Source organism: Papio anubis, chromosome 13, assembly GCF_008728515.1.
Source record: "Papio anubis isolate 15944 chromosome 13, Panubis1.0, whole genome shotgun sequence".
NCBI classification, from domain to species: domain Eukaryota; kingdom Metazoa; phylum Chordata; class Mammalia; order Primates; family Cercopithecidae; genus Papio; species Papio anubis.
The window spans coordinates 98024601-98040276 of NC_044988.1; the positions used below are offsets into that span (position 1 = coordinate 98024601).

The following is a 15676-nucleotide window of genomic DNA, read 5'->3' on the forward strand; positions in this document are numbered from 1 at the left end:
CCTCCCAGGTTCATGCCATTCTCCTGCCTTGGCCTCCTGAGTAGCTGGGACTACAGGCTCCCACTACCACGCCCAGCTAATTTTTTGTATTTTTAGTAGAGACGGGGTTTCACCGTGTTAGCCAGGATGGTCTCGATCTCCTGACCTCTGTGATCCACCTGCCTTGGTTTCCCAAAGTGCTGGTATTACAGGTGAGAGCCACCATGCCCAGCCTGTTTTTTGTTTTTGTTTTTTTGAGACAGCGTCTCGCTCTTGTCGACCCGGGTTGGAGTGCAGTGGTGTGATCTCGACTCACTACAACCTCCACCTCCTGGGTTCCAGCAATTCTGCCTGAGCTTCCCAAGTAGCTGAGATTATAGGCGTCCACCACCACACCTGGCTAATTTTTGTATTTTTTAGTAGAGATGGGGTTTCACCATGTTGGCCAGGATGATCTCGAACGCTTGACCTCAGGTGATCCACCCACCTTGGCCTCCCAAAGTGTTGAGATTACAGGCATAAGCCACTGCGCCCAGCCTGTATTATTTTTTTTAATTAGGAAAGCAATATATGATTTTGTAAAAATGTTTCAGAGTACAGGAATTTAGAAAATGAAAGTCTTGGCCAGGCGCGGTGGCTCATGCCCATAATCCCAGCACTTTGGGAGGGTGAGGCAGGTGGATCACCTGAGATCAGGAGTTCGAGACTGGCCTGGCCAACATGGCGAAACCCCATCTCTACTGAAAATACAAAAATTAGCCAGACATGGTGGTGCATGCCTATAATCCCAGCTACTCGGGAGGCTGAGGCAGGAGAATTGCTTGAACCCGAGAGGCAGAGGTGGCAATGAGCCAAAATTGTGCCACTGCACTCCAACCTGGGCAACAGAGCAATAGTTTATCTCAAAAAAAAAAAAAAAAAGAAAAAGAAAATGAAAGTCTTCTAGCATCTTGCTCATTGGTCATTGAGTCAATAAATATTTGCTGAGCACCTATGTGCTAGATGCTGTTCTAGGTCTAGATAAAGCAGTAAACATTGTAGACATAGAGCTTATATTGTGGTGGAGAGAGACAGAAGTAAACAGAGAAATAGGTAAAATATTTGGGGCTGGGCGTGGTGGCTCACGCCTGTAATCCCAGCACTTTGGGAGGCCGAGGAGGGCAGATCATGAGGTCAGGAGATCGAGACCATCCTGGCTAACATGGTGAAACCCCATCTCTATTAAAAATACAAAACAGTAGCCTGGCGTGGTGGCAGGCCCCCGTAGTCCCAGCTACTTGGGAGGCTGAGGAAGGAGAATGGCGTGAACCCTGGAGGTGGAGCTTGCAGTGAGCCGAGATCAGGCCACTGCACTCCAACCTGGGTGACAGAGAAAGACTCCATCTCAAAAAAAAAAAAAAAATTTGGAATGTTGTTATCTGGGTGAAAGATGGTGGTTGCTTAGAGTAGGGTGGTAGCAATGGAGATGGTGAGAAATGACTAATTCTGCATATCAGAGATATGCAGATATCAAAGATTTATTTCCTGCATTTTTGGAAATTTTTCCCCTTGATTAGTTCACCTCTCCATTGCCTAAATTAATCCTCTATATGTGTGATTCTTACTTTCATTTTCCTTTTGTCTTTTTGTTTTGTTTTCTAGAAGATTTCTGTATTTTATCCTCCACCTGTTAATTGAAAAAATACATATGTATTTATGATGTCTAATTTTCATGAGTTTTTTTGCATTCTCCACTTGTTCCTTTTTCAGAGCATCTTATTCTCATTTCTTTTTTTTTTTTTTTTTTTTTGAGACGGAGTCTGGCTCTGTTGCCCAGGCTGGAGTGCAGTGGCTGGATCTCAGCTCACTGCAAGCCCCGCCTCCCGGGTTCACGCCATTCTCCTGCCTCAGCCTCCCGAGTAGCTGGGACTACAGGCACCCGCCACCTCGCCTGGCTAATTTTTTTTGTATTTTAGTAGAGACGGGGTTTCACCGTGTTAGCCAGGATGGTCTCGATCTCCTGAACTCGTGATCCGCTCGTCTCGGCCTCCCAAAGTGCTGGGATTACAGGCTTGAGCCACCGCGCCCGGCCATCTTATTCTCATTTCTTATACTGAGAGCTCTTTTTCAGATTCACTTGTGTTCCTTGATATACATGTTCTTCTGGATTCATTGTTTTTTATTTGTTCATCTTGATCCCTTTTAGGATATAGAGATTCCTCAATTATCTAAAGATCCTTATTGCTAGTAATCAGATCAGAGATTCAAGGGGGAATAATCAGAAACAAGATTATTAAGTTTTAGGACTTCCTAAGTGCCAGCATATTGTTTTGGATTACTAGCTGCCATACTAACAGATTAGCTATTTCTGGACAGTTTATTCATTTTCTTTTGAAGAAGAACGCTCCATTTTTTTTTTGGCTAGCAGTATTCATTACCTTGTGGCTTAAAACAATAACTGGCATTCATTACTGTCTTTTGTGTTTCTGGGGGATATCTGGGCTCAGGTCGTTTTCATTTGGGATTTATTGTGGTTTCAATGGCTGAAGCTAGAGTCATCTCAAAGACTTCATCATTTACCAGTCTGGTAGTTGAGGTTAGCTGTTGGCTGGAACTCCTACCCTCTCCATCGGGCCTGGGCTCCCTCATAGCATGGTGGTTAGGTTCCAAGAGCAAGCATCCTAAGAGATACTGGCAAAGCTGCAAAGCCTTTTTTTTGTTTTTTTTTTTTTGAGAGGGAGTCTCGCTCTGTCTCCCAGGCTGGAGTGCAGTGGCGCGATCTGGGCTCACTGCAAGCTCCGCCCCCTGGGTTCACGCCATTCTCCCGCCTCAGCCTCCCAAGTAGCTGGGACTACAGGCGCCCGCTACCACGCCCGGCTAATTTTTTGTATTTTTAGTAGAGACGGGGTTTCACCGTGTTAGCCAGAATAGTCTCGATCTCCTGACCTCGTGATCCACCCGTCTCGGCCTCCCAAAGTGCTGGGATTACAGGCTTGAGCCACCGCGCCCGGCCCTTTTTTTCCACATTCTATTAGTCAGGGTAACCTGCTCAGGTTGAAGTAGAGGGGATGTGAGGATTGTCAGACAATTTGCAGATCTGTTTTAAAATCATTATAGCACAGGCTGGGCGCGGTGGCTCACACCTGTAATCCCAGCACTTTGGGAGGCCGAGGCAGGCAGATCACTTGAGGTCAGGAGTTTGAGACCAGCCTGGCCAACATGGTAAAACCCTGTCTGTACTAAAAATACAAAAATTAGCCAGCCATAGTGGTGCATGCCTGTAACTACTCGGGAGGCTGAGGCTGGAGAATTGCTTGAACCTGGGAGGCGGAGATTGCAGTGAGCCGAAATCGTACCACTGTACTCCATCCAGCCTGGGTGACACAGTTGAGACTCCATCTCCAAAAAATGAAAAATAAAAATAAAATAGCTGGGCACGGTGGCTTGCATGTGTAATCCCAGCACTTAGTGAGGCCGAGGTGGGTAGATCACGAGTTCAGGAGTTCGAGACCAGCCTGGCCAACAGAGTGAAACCCCGTCTCTACTAAAAATACAAAAATTAGCCAGGCATGGTGGCAGGCACCTGTAGTCCCAGCTACTCGGGAGGCTAAGGGAGGAGAACTGGTGGAACCCAGGAGGTGGAGGTTGTAGTGAGCCGAGATTGCACCACTACACTCTAGCCTGGGCGACAGAGTGAGACTCCAAAAAAAAAAAGAGGAAAAAAAGCTGGGCACCTGTGGCTCACGCCTGTAATCCAAGCACTTTGGGAGGCTGAGGCAGGAGGATCAAGAGATCGAGACCATTCTGGCCAACATTGTGAAACCCTGTCTCTACTAAAAATACAAAAATTAGCTGGGCGTGGTGGCACATGGGTGTACTCTCAGCTACTTGGGAGGCTGAGGCAGGAGAATCGCTTGAACCTGGGAGGCAGAGGTTGCAGTGAACCGAGATCGTGCCAGTGCACTCCAGCCTGGGCGACAGTGCGAGACTCTGTCTCCAAAACAAAACAAACAAAGCTATATATATATATATAAAATAAAATAAAATCGTAATAGCACAAATGCCTGGCTTTTGGCTGTTTTGATCTAATGACTAGCGGAAGAGAGCAGGAGTTGACTGTTTTGTCTACAAACATTCAGCCAGTAGCTCTGTTTTCAGCCCCATGAGGCCCACCTGTATGAGTCATGGCATTTCCCAGTCTTGAGACACTGAAGTTCGGCTGGTAGATTGGCTTTCTGCTCCCGTGAGGCATTGCCTGCTTACGTACGGACGTGCGTGTGTTGGGCTGTGTGTGTGTGTGTGTGTGTGTGTGTGTGTGTGTGTGTGTGTCTGTCCAGCCTTGGGTTTTCTCAGCTCTGCTCTATCAATTTATTGCTTTTCCACTATTTTTTTTTTTTTTAAAGACAGGATCTCGCTCCATTGCCCAGGCTGGAATACAGTGGTGCAATCACTGCTCCCTGCAGCCTTGACTTCCTGGGCTCAGGCATTCCTCCCACCTCAGCTCTCCCTACTTTCTAAATAACTGGGACTGCAGGTGTGCACCACCAGACCCAGATAATTTTAAAATTTTTAGTAGAGACAGGGTCTCTCTGTTGCCCAGGCTGGTCTCGAACTGCTGGGCTCAAGTGATCCTCCCGCTTTGGCCTCTTCAAGTGCTGGGATTACAGATCTCAGCCAGTGCACCTGGCCACTTCTCTGCTGTTTTCCAGAAGTATGTAGAACGTTTTTCCCTACTGGTGACCTCTCTCATGCTCTATGTGGTGTTATGTCTTTTTTTCTTTCCAATTCTCACTTTAACAGAGTCCCAGAGGGGAGAATATATATGCTTGTTTTCAATTTGCCTTCTTTCACTGGAAGCTTTAAAATAAGTTTTAAGACTGGGTACAGTGGCTCATGCCTATAATCTCAGCAGTTTGGGAGGCCAAGATGGGAGGATAGCTTGAGGTCGGGAGCTCTAGACCATCCTGGGCAATATAGTGAGACCCTGACTCTATAAAATATTTAAAATTAGTCCTGTGTGGTAGTAGGCACCTTTAGTCCCAGCTACTCAGGTGGCTGAGTTGGGATGATCCCTTGAGCTCAGGAGTTTAAGGCTGCTGTGAGCTATAATTGTGCCACTGCACTCCAGCCTGCATGACAGGGTGAGACCCTGTCTCAAAAATAAACAAAATAGCGGCCGGGCGCGGTGGCTCAAGCCTGTAATCCCAGCACTTTGGGAGGCCGAGGCGGGTGGATCACGAGGTCAGGAGATCGAGACCATCCTGGCTAACATGGTGAAACCCCGTCTCTACTAAAAATACAAAAAAATAGCCGGGCGAGGTGGCGGGCGCCTGTAGTCCCAGCTACTCGGAGGCTGAGGCGGGAGAATGGTGTGAACCCAGGAGGCGGAGCTTGCAGTGAGCCGAGATCGCGCCACTGCACTCCAGCCTGGGCGACACAGCGAGACTCTGTCTCAAAAAAAAAAAAAAATAAAAATAAACAAAATATAATTATGTTTTAAAATAAAATAACATAATGTCTTAACAATAGATTTTGACATATCTCCATGCCAGCTGGCATCTTGTCATCTTTAGGGGCTGCGTAGTATTCTGCAGTATGACTGTACTATAATATGTGTCATCATTCCCCAGTTAAGTGGTTTTAAATTTATTGCTGTTATCAACAGGGTTCCAGTGAGCATTCTTGTACATATATCTTTGCACACACATACAGGCATTTCCTCAGGATAAATTCCTGAAATGGAACAAGTGTCAAAGGATATAGACACTTCAAATTTTGATAGTTGAAGGAGCTCCAGAGAGCAGGTGTTAAACCTTTTTGGCCAGGCGCGGTGTCTCACGCCTGTAATCCCAGCACTTAGGAGGCCGAGGCAGGCGGATCACAAGGTCAGGAGATTGAGACCATCCTGGCCAACATGGTGAAACCCTGTCTCTACTAAAAATACAAAAATTAGCTGGGTGTGGTGGCAGGCATCTGTAGTCCCAGCTACTTGGGGAGCTGAGACAGGAGAATCGCTTGAACCCGTGAGTCTGAGGTTGCAGTGAGCCGAGATCATGCCACTGTACTCCAGCCTGGTGATAGAGAGAGACTCCATCTCAAAAAAAAAAAAAAAAAAAAACAAGCAACCTTTTCAGGAGGGCCTGAGGCAATGGCAGGAGGAGCAGGAGAGGAAAGTGCGAGCCCTCTCGGAGATGGCATCTGAACAACTGAAGCGGTTTGATGAATGGAAGGAACTGAAGCAGCATAAGGAATACCAGGACTTGCGGGAAGTAATGGAGAAGAGGTGAGTCTCCCTGAATTATGCCTGGGAATGTTGATGTGTTCAACTGGAACTCTTTCCCAAGAGGAATTCCAAGGGGAAAGAATTGAACAACTTCTGAGTCCTTAAATATCAAGGTAAAATAGGCAGAGATGTTTATAACCTGGAAAGAAGACCAAACTTGGAAAGACAACCAAAGTAACACAGAGGGAGGCTTTTAGGAGAGGTAAAACAATTTTACAGGCATGGTGGAACACAACTGTAGTCTCAGTTACTAGGGAGGCTGAGGCAGGAGGATTGCTTGAGTCCAGGAGTGTGGTGAGCTATGCCCTCCAGCCTGGGCAACATAACGAGACCACATCTCTGAGAAAAAGGGAAGGGAGGGCAGGGAGAGGGAGAGAAAAGGAAGAGAGAGAGAAAAGAGAAAGAGAATAAAGAAAGAAAATTTTAGGCAGTATCCCTGACTATTCCTCCCTGCCATTTTTCATGCAGCTCCAGAGAAGCCTTGGGACACCAAGAGAAGCTAAAAGCTGAGCACCGTCACAGAGCAAAGGTCAGAGCCTGGCAGAATTGGTGTGGGTGTTTTGGTGTCTGTCTGTAACCTGCCTGGAGAGCCAGGTTTTGGCAGATGGCAACCGTGGAGGATCTGGCCATATTATGCCTGTGTGTGGCTAATCTTGGGATGTCCTCTTCCTGCTCTGAGCCCATCTGTGAAAATATGTAGCCCACATAGAATTTGAGGATTGTGGAAAGAAGAAACCCAGGAGCCCCTCAGAGAAAAGTCACACAGCCCTTTTCTACAGATTCTCAACCTGAAGCTGCGGGAGGCGGAGGAGCAGCGCGTGAAGCAAGCGGAACTGGAGCGGCTTCGGAAGGAAGAAGGCCAGGTCCGCCTGCGGGCCCTCTATGCTCTGCAGGAGGAGATGCTGCAGCTCAGCCAGCAGCTGGATGCTTCTGAGCAGCACAAAGGCCTGCTTAAGGTCGACCTGGCTGCCTTCCAGACCCGAGGCAACCAGCTGTGCAGCCTCATCTCAGGGATCATCCGGGCCTCTTCAGAGGTGAGGGTGGCTTCAGAGTGACTCTTTGCTGTCTTTGAAATGGAAGACTTTAAAAGCAAAATTACTTTCTGACTTAAAAAGTAATATCTGGGGCCGGGCGCGGTGGCTCAAGCCTGTAATCCCAGCACTTTGGGAGGCCGAGGCGGGCAGATCACGAGGTCAGGAGATCGAGACCATCCTGGCTAACATGGTGAAACCCCGTCTCTACTAAAAAATACAAAAAACTAGCCGGGCGAGGTGGCGGGCGCCTGTAGTCCCAGCTACTCGGGAGGCTGAGGCAGGAGAATGGCGTAAACCCGGGAGGCGGAGCTTGCAGTGAGCTGAGATCCCGCCACTGCACTCCAGCCCGGGCGACAAAACAAGACTCTGTCTCAAAAAAAAAAAAAAAAGTAATATCTGCAGCTGGGAGTGGTGGCTCACACCTGTAATCCCAGCACTTTGGGAGGCCGAGGCTGGCAGATCACAAGGTCAGGAGATCGAGACTATCCTGGATAACACAGTGTGAAACCCCGTCTCTACTAAAAAATACAAAAAATTAGTTGGGCGTGGTGGCGGATGCCTGTAATCCCAGCCACTGGGGAGGCTGAGGCAGGAGAATGGTGTGAACCCGGGAGGCGGAATTTGCAGTGAGCCAAGATAGTGCCACTACACTCCAGCAATAGAGCGAGACTCCGTCTCAAAAAAAAAAAAAAGGAATATCTGCTATCTGCTTAATGGGGGAAATACCAAACATTACTTAATGGGGGAAATACCAAACATCTCCATATCTCTTTGCCTAGAAGTAACCACTGTTAACATTTTATTTTGGTTTTTTTGTTTATTTCTTTATTTTTATACCTGCTTATTCTGGAATCTCTCTTTTTTTTTTTTTTTTTTTTTTTCAGCAGGGTCCCCCTTTGTCACCCAGGCTGGAGTGCAGTGACACAGTCTCAGCTCATGCAACCTCTGCCTCCCGGGCTGAAGTGATCCTTCCACCTCAGCCTCCTGAGTAGCTGGGACTACAGGCGCATACCACCATGTCCTGCTAATTTTTGTATTCTTTTGTAGAGACAGAGTTTTGCCATGTTGCCCAGGCTGGTCTCGAACTCCTGGGCTCAAGTGATCCCCCTACCTCGGCCTCCGAAACTGCTGAGATTACAGGTGTGAGCCACCATGCCAAACTTTTTTTGTTTTGTTTTGTTCTTAAGTTAGAAACAGGGATCTCACTATGTTTCCCAGGCTGGTCTTGAACTCTTGGGCTCAAGTGATCCTCCCACCTTAGCCTCCCAAAATATTGGGATTACAGGTGTGAGCCACTATACCTGCCCTGTTTCTTTGCTTTGCTTTTTTTTTTTTTTTTTTTTTTGAGACGGAGTCTCGCGCTGTCGCCCAGGCTGGAGTGCAGTGGCCGGATCTCAGCTCACTGCAAGCTCCGCCTCCCGGGTTCACGCCATTCTCCGGCCTCAGCCTCCCGAGTAGCTGGGACTACAGGCGCTGCCACCTCGCCCGGCTATTTTTTGTATTTCTTAGTAGAGACGGGGTTTCACCGTGTTAGCCTGGATGGTCTCGATCTCCTGACCTTGTGATCCGCCCATCTCGGCCTCCCAAAGTGCTGGGATTACAGGCTTGAGCCACCGTGCTTTTTTTTTTTTTTTTGAGACAGGGTCTCACATTCTTGCCCAGGCTGGAGTGCAGTGGTATGATCATGGCTCACTTCAACCTCTGCCTCCCAGGTTCAAGTGATTCTCAGATCACTTGAGGCTAGGAGTTCGAGACCAGTAGGTTTCAGCCAACATGGTGAAACTCCGTCTCTACTAAAAATACAAAAAGTAGCTGGGTGTGGTGATGCACACCTGTAATCCCAGCTACTTGAGAAGCTGAGGCATGAGCAACACTTGAACCTGGGAGGCAAAGGTTGCAGTGACCGAGATCCTGCCACTGCACTCCAACCTGGGCAACAGAAATTGTCTCAAAAAATAATTATAATAAAACAATATTATTTTTGTCTAACATATTGTCACAAACTTTAAAAAAAAATTATGCTGGCCCTTGTTGCTGAGAATACAGAAAAAATTATACTTAGAAACTGTGGATATGGTAGTAAGTTGGAATTATTAATACCTTTAAGAGAACAGGGAAAGCAGTATCAACTTGTTGAATGTGGATACTCCATTGGTGCAACAATTTCAATTGTAGGAAATTTATTGACTTGTGTGAGATATGATTTACCTAGGGAATGACCACTAAGCACCATCTCCGTCACTCTGACAGAGTGGCTATCCTACAGCAGAGAGCCAAGCTGAGGCTGAGCGAGCTCTGCAGGAAATGCGGGACCTCCTTATGAACTTGGGGCAGGAGATCACTAGAGCCTGCGAAGACAAGAGGAGGCAGGATGAAGAGGAGGCCCAGGTAAAGCTGCAAGAGGCACAGATGCAGCAGGGACCAGAAGCCCACAAAGAGCCCCCAGCTACCAGCCAGGGCCCAGGAGGGAAACAGAATGAAGGTGGGTTTTGGTATGGATATGGTCCTTTAACTCTTTGTAAGTCTCAAATCTGAAGAGAAACAAGAGCATGTGTTGAATGTTGTGTTGAACTGTAGGACAGTTAACCAGAATTTTATATACTGTATTTCATTCAGTTGTGGTTGATCTGGAGTCTGATTTAAGATTCCAGCACTTTCGTTAGGACTTGAAATTCTGTATAACTCTAGTAGATAACATTATTTCAATTATTGCTGCTGCTGAGTATTTTAAATAAATGCTCACAGATATGTGTTTGTGTAATACGTATAAGGGGTCAGGAGTTTGAGACCAGCCTGGCCAACATGACGAAACTCCATCTCTACCAAACATACAAAAATTAGCTGGGCATGGTGGCGCGCACCTATAGTCCCAGCTACTCGGGAGACTGAGGCAGGAGAATCGCTTGACCCAGGAGACGGAGGTTGCAGCGAGCTGAGATCGTGCCACTGCACTCCAACCTGGTGATAGAGTGAGACTCCGTCTCAAAAAAAGAAAAAGAATCGGTGTACCATAGTGTTTGAGAGTGCTGACTCTGGAGCCAGATCAGTGGGAGTCTAGTTTTTGTTTTTTTGTTTCTTTTGCAGTGGGGATGGAGATTCGCTCTTGTTGCCCAGGCTGGATTGTAGTGGCGTAATCTTGGCTCTCTGCAACCTCCGCCTCCCGGATTCAAGCAATTCTCCTGCCTCAGCCTCCCAAGTAGCTGGGATTACAGGTGCCTGCCACTGTACCTGGCTAATTTTTGTAGTTTTAGTAAAGATGGGATTTCACCATGTTGGCCAGGCTGGTCTCGAACTCCTGACCTCATGATCCACCCGCCTTGGCCTCCTCAAGTGCTAGGATTACAGGCATGAGCCACCGCACCCGGCTTGGGAGTCTAGTTTTTCTTTTTTGGTGTTTTTGTTTTTGTTTTTTTTGAGATGGGGTTTTGCTCTTGTTGCCCAGGCTAGAGTGCAATGGCACGATCTCAGCTCACTGCAACCTCTACCTCCCAGGTTCAAGCAATTCTCCTGCCTCAGCCTCCCGAGTAGCTGAGATTACAGGCATGTGCCACCACGCCCGGCTAATTTTTTTATATTTTTAGTAGAGACGGGGTTTCTCCATGTTGGTCAGGCTGGTCTTGAACTCCAGACCTCAGGTGATCCGCCAGCATTGGCCTCCCAAAGTGCTGGGATTATAGGCGTGAGCCACTGCGCCTGGCGTTTTGTTTGTTGGTTTGTTTGTTTGAGATAGGGGTCTCACTCTGTCACCCAGGCTAGAGGAGTGCAGTGGTGTGATTACGGCTCACTGTAGCCTCACCCTCCCAGGCTCAAGTGATCCTCCCCACTCAGCCTCCCAAGTAGCTGGGACTACAGGCATGTGCCATCCTGCCTGGCTAATTTGTGTATTTTTTGTAGAGATGGGATTTCACCATGTTGCACAAGCTGGTCTCAAGCTCCTGGGCCTGTCTTGGCCTCCTGGAGTACTGGAATTACAGGTGTGGGTCACCACGCCCAGCCTTAGTTTTCTACTTAGTAGTAATGCGACCATGGCAAATCACTTAACTTTTTGTGCCTGTTTCTTTTTCTATAAACTGGAGATAATAATAGTATCTATTTCATAGTTATTGTGACAGTTAAAGCAGTTAGTGCATACATAAAGTGATTATAACAGTGCCTGCCTCATATTACGTGTTCAGTAAGTACTAGCTATTACTAAAACCTCTCTTTTATTTCTCAGACCTCCAGGTGAAGGTACAAGACATTACAATGCAGTGGTACCAGCAGCTGCAGGATGCTTCCATGCAGTGTGTGTTGACCTTTGAGGGCCTGACCAACAGCAAGGACAGTCAGGTAGGGGAGAGGTATATGGCAGTAATTTTGTGGGCTTGATGGTTCTCAGAGAATGAGCACTTCGTGTCCCAAAGGAATGTAGCTGGCATATCACTTTACCTGATTCTAAGTGACATCTACTCAGCTCTTCAGAACACTGTCTGCCTTCTCACTGTTCTCTTCTGGCAGGCCAAAAAGATAAAGATGGACCTCCAGAAGGCTGCTACTATCCCAGTGAGCCAAATCTCTACCATTGCAGGTTGGTCAGAGGGGTTAAGAACATGACCTTTCACTTCATTGTATTATTTTTCAGACTCCAAATCTATTTATCTGTAAGATTCCTATAAAAGTATATTCAAACAAATGTTTACAGTTGGATTGGGTACATATAAGTTACACACATCTTGTTCCTCTTTAACACATAGAAGGTAATTATGGCCGGGTGCGGTGGCTCACGCCTGTAATCCCAGGAGTTTGGGAGGCTGGGGCAGGCGGATCACGAGGTCTGGAGTTGGAGACCAGCTTGACCAACATAGCGAAATCCCATCTCTACTAAAAATACAAATATTAGCTGGGTATACTGGCTCTCACCTATAATCCCAGTTAGTCAGGAGGCTGAGGCAGGATAATCGCTTGAACCCAGGAGGCAGAGGTTGCAGTGAGCCAAGATCATGCCACTGTGCTCCAGCCTGGGTGACAGAGACTCTGTCTCAAAAGGGAAAAAAAAAAAAAAAAATCATGATGTGTTTGTTGACTCTTTTTTTCTTTTCTTTCTTTCTTTCTTTTTTTTTTTTTTTGGAGACAGAGTCTCACTCTGTTGCCCAGGCTGGAGTGCAGTGGCGCTATGTCGGCTCACTGCAAGCTCTGCCTTCCGGGTTCATGCCATTCTCCTGCTTCAGCCTCCCAAGTAACTGGGACTATAGGTGGCCACCACTACGCCCAGCTAATTTTTTGTATTTTTAGTAGAGACAGGGTTTCACCATGTTATCCAGGATGGTCTCGATCTCCTGACCTCGTGATCTGCCCGCCTCGGCCTTCCAAAGTGCTGGGATTACAGGCGTGAGTCACTGCTCCCGGCCTTTTTGACTCATTTTTAATAAGCTACCTTCTATGGTAAATTATTAGGATGGCTCTTAGCTTTGAAGTTGCAGGTTACTGCTGAAAACATCAGTAAGGGAGGGAACCTAGGCTGTGACTTGCAGACTTTGCTTCTGTTCTACAACATTAGCTTTTCCAAATTACTCCAAGCTCGCCTTGTTCATCCTCAAGGACTCCTTCTTTTTCTCTCCAGAGATTGAGGTTTAGAAAGTAGGAACCAGAAAAGGAAAAAACTTTTCTTTAGAACCAGAGGTTCATTTGTATGGAGCTGTAGATGTGGAAGCCTCCAGATTATAGACTGAGCTGCCAGGTGGCTGGGGAGTGTGTGTGCAACTGGAACACTCCTCTGACTCATCATGGGTTCTGTTCCCCGATTTCACTTTTCATTGCCTGTAAAGCATAGGAAAATTTCAGTTCCTGCCCTTGATAGGCAGTCTGACAAAACTTACATATGACTTTGCTACCTGAAATTCTTTCTGGAACAGGGCAAGATATAAATAAATAATGTATCACTTTTTGGAATTTAAAGTGCTGTGTCCTTTGATAGCAACAGCAAAGCAGGAGAGGTTGACTGGACAGCCACTCTATACCTCAACGGCCATTCCCAGTTCCCCTCAGTTGACCGCAGACAGGGTCAGTACCTCCTTCATCAGGAAAATAGAGACATCCAGTGTGAGCTCCTCAGAGCCCCTTCCACCACTGCACAGTGACATTTACCTCTTAGTCTCCCGTGTCACTAGATGAGGTGTCCTTGCTGCTGCGCTTACCCTTCCACCTCTGCCCTTGTTCCCTTTCCTTCCTGTCTCCTGTCAGACTTTGCCTCATTGTTTATTACCTTTCCTGTTTTCTGTGATTACATCCTTTTTTTTTTTTTTTTTTTTTTTTTTTGAGATGGAGTCTTGCTCTGTCGCCCAGGCTGGAGTGCAGTGGCTGGAGCTCAGCTCACTGCAAGCTCCGCCTCCTGGGTTTACGCCATTCTCCTGCCTCAGCCTCCCGAGTAGCTGGGACTACAGGCGCCCGCCACCTCACCCGGCTAGTTTTTTGTATTTTTTAGTAGAGGCGGGGTTTCACCGTGTTAGCCAGGATGGTCTCGATCTCCTGACCTCGTGATCCGCCCGTCTCGGCCTCCCAAAGTGCTGGGATTACAGGCTTGAGCCACCGCGCCCGGCCTTGATTACATCCTTTTTATAGGCTTCTCTCTCTCAGCCTTTAAATATGCGTGAGCTCCTCACATCCTAACATGAGTTTCCCTTGATCCTATATCTTCTAAGTGTTTGCTGATCTTCCTCAGGTTTCCGTTTGGCACTGTTGCTGCTTTCTCTGTGCAACTCTACTCCTTTGACCTCCATGGCGCCATTACTTTCCAGGTTCTTCTCCTGCCTCCCTCCCTCCCCATTACTTTCCTCTCTCTCTCTTCCTCTCTCTCTCTTCCCTTTGTGGGTTTCTCAGTCTTCTACCCCACTCTAATTGTAGTTGATTCCTAGGGATCTGCTCTTATCCTGCAGTTCTTTTAATTCTCTCTACTTACAGGGCTTCAAACATTACCTGAATGCTGATGACTCCCAAACCTACCTCTGGTTTATTCCTTTCTTCTGAACTTCAGATTCTCCAGCTTCAGCTACCTGAGGGACATCTCTGCCTATATGTCTCTTAGCTGCCTCAAGTTTAATGTGTTCATACCCATCATCTTCCTTAGCCCTCTTTGACTCCTGTTTTCTCTGAGTAATCAGTAGCACCATTATCTACTCAGTAATCTTAGCTGGAAACCTGGGAGTCATCTTTATGACTGCTGCCTCTCTTTCACTCACCACATCGAATTAGTCTATAACTTTGCCTTTTTTAATTTTTCTACACATCTCCTGAGTCTCCCTTTGTCTCCATCATGACTGTAAGCCCTTTAAGATCTTGTGTTCCAGCCAGACACAGAACATGCTCTAGAGTTAGTGCTCAGTAAACGTTTAATGAATAGGAGAGAAAGATCACCTAATTGCTGTCTTTTTTAAAAAGGTGGGCTGGGCACAGTGGCTCCTGCCTGTAATCCCAGCACTTTGGGAGGCCGAGGTGGGTGGATCACAAGGTCAGGAGTTCGAGATCAGCCTGACCAACATGGAGAAACCCTGTCTCTACTAAAAATACAAAATTAGCTGGGCATGGTGACACATGCCTGTAATCCCAGCTACTTGGGAGGCTGAGGCAGGAGAATCTCTTGAACCCAGGAGGCAGAGGTTGTGGTGATCTGAGATCATGCCATTGCACTTCAGTCCGGGCAAAAAGAGCGAAACTCTGTCTCAAAAAAAAAAAAAAAAAGGGTGGATGTCAGCTGGGCCCAGTGGCTCACACTTGTAGTCCCAGCACTTTGGGTGGCTGAGGTGGGTGAATCATCGGAGGTCAGGAGTTCGAGACCAGCCTGGCCAATGTGTTGAAATCCTGTCTCTACTAAAATACAAAAATTAGCCAGATGTGGTGGCAGGCGCCTGTAATCCCAGCTACTCAGGAGGCTGAGGCAGGAAAATCACTTGAACCTGGGAGGCAGAGGTTGCAGTAACCAAGATCATGCCATTGCACTCCAGCCTGGTTGACAGTGAGACTTCATCTCAAAAAAAAAAAAAAAGTGGATGTCGCCGGGTGTGGTGGCTCACGCCTGTAATCCCAGCATTTTGGGAGGATGAGGCGGACAGATCACTTGAGGTCAGAAGTTTGAGATCAGGCTGGCCAACTTGCTGAAACCCTGTATCTACTAAAAATACAAAAATTAGCCAGGTGTGGTGGCATGCGCCTGTAGTCCCAGCTACTTGGGAGGCTGAGGTGGAAGAATCGCTTGAACCCAGAAGGTAGAGGTTGCAGTGAGGTGACATTGAACCACTGCACTCCAGCCTGGGCGACAGGGTGAGACTTCATCTCTTAAAAAAAAAAAAAAAAAAAAAAAAAAAAAAAAAAATGGTGGATGTCCATGAGTGGTTAGAATTAGAAGAAATCTTGAATAAGGACATGATGT

General features: G+C 47.1%; 1 protein-coding gene across 3 annotated transcripts in view; it reads left to right on the forward strand.

The window, feature by feature from the left end:
* The window catches only part of GLE1 (GLE1 RNA export mediator), a 39758-nt gene that overhangs the window by 13285 nt on the left and 10797 nt on the right, over positions 1 to 15676 (forward strand). For 2 of the 3 annotated variants that reach the window (XR_004178019.1, XM_031654610.1), the window contains exons 4-9: positions 6093 to 6241; positions 6710 to 6770; positions 7021 to 7275; positions 9526 to 9757; positions 11492 to 11604; positions 11773 to 11842. Coding sequence is in view for 2 of the 3 variants with exons in the window: in XM_031654610.1 (XP_031510470.1) it covers positions 6093 to 6241; positions 6710 to 6770; positions 7021 to 7275; positions 9526 to 9757; positions 11492 to 11604; positions 11773 to 11842 (880 nt within the window). In the remaining variant the exon portion in view is untranslated. The remainder of the gene's footprint in view (positions 1 to 6092; positions 6242 to 6709; positions 6771 to 7020; positions 7276 to 9525; positions 9758 to 11491; positions 11605 to 11772; positions 11843 to 15676) is intronic. The other variant, XM_031654611.1, reaches the window with a different exon arrangement.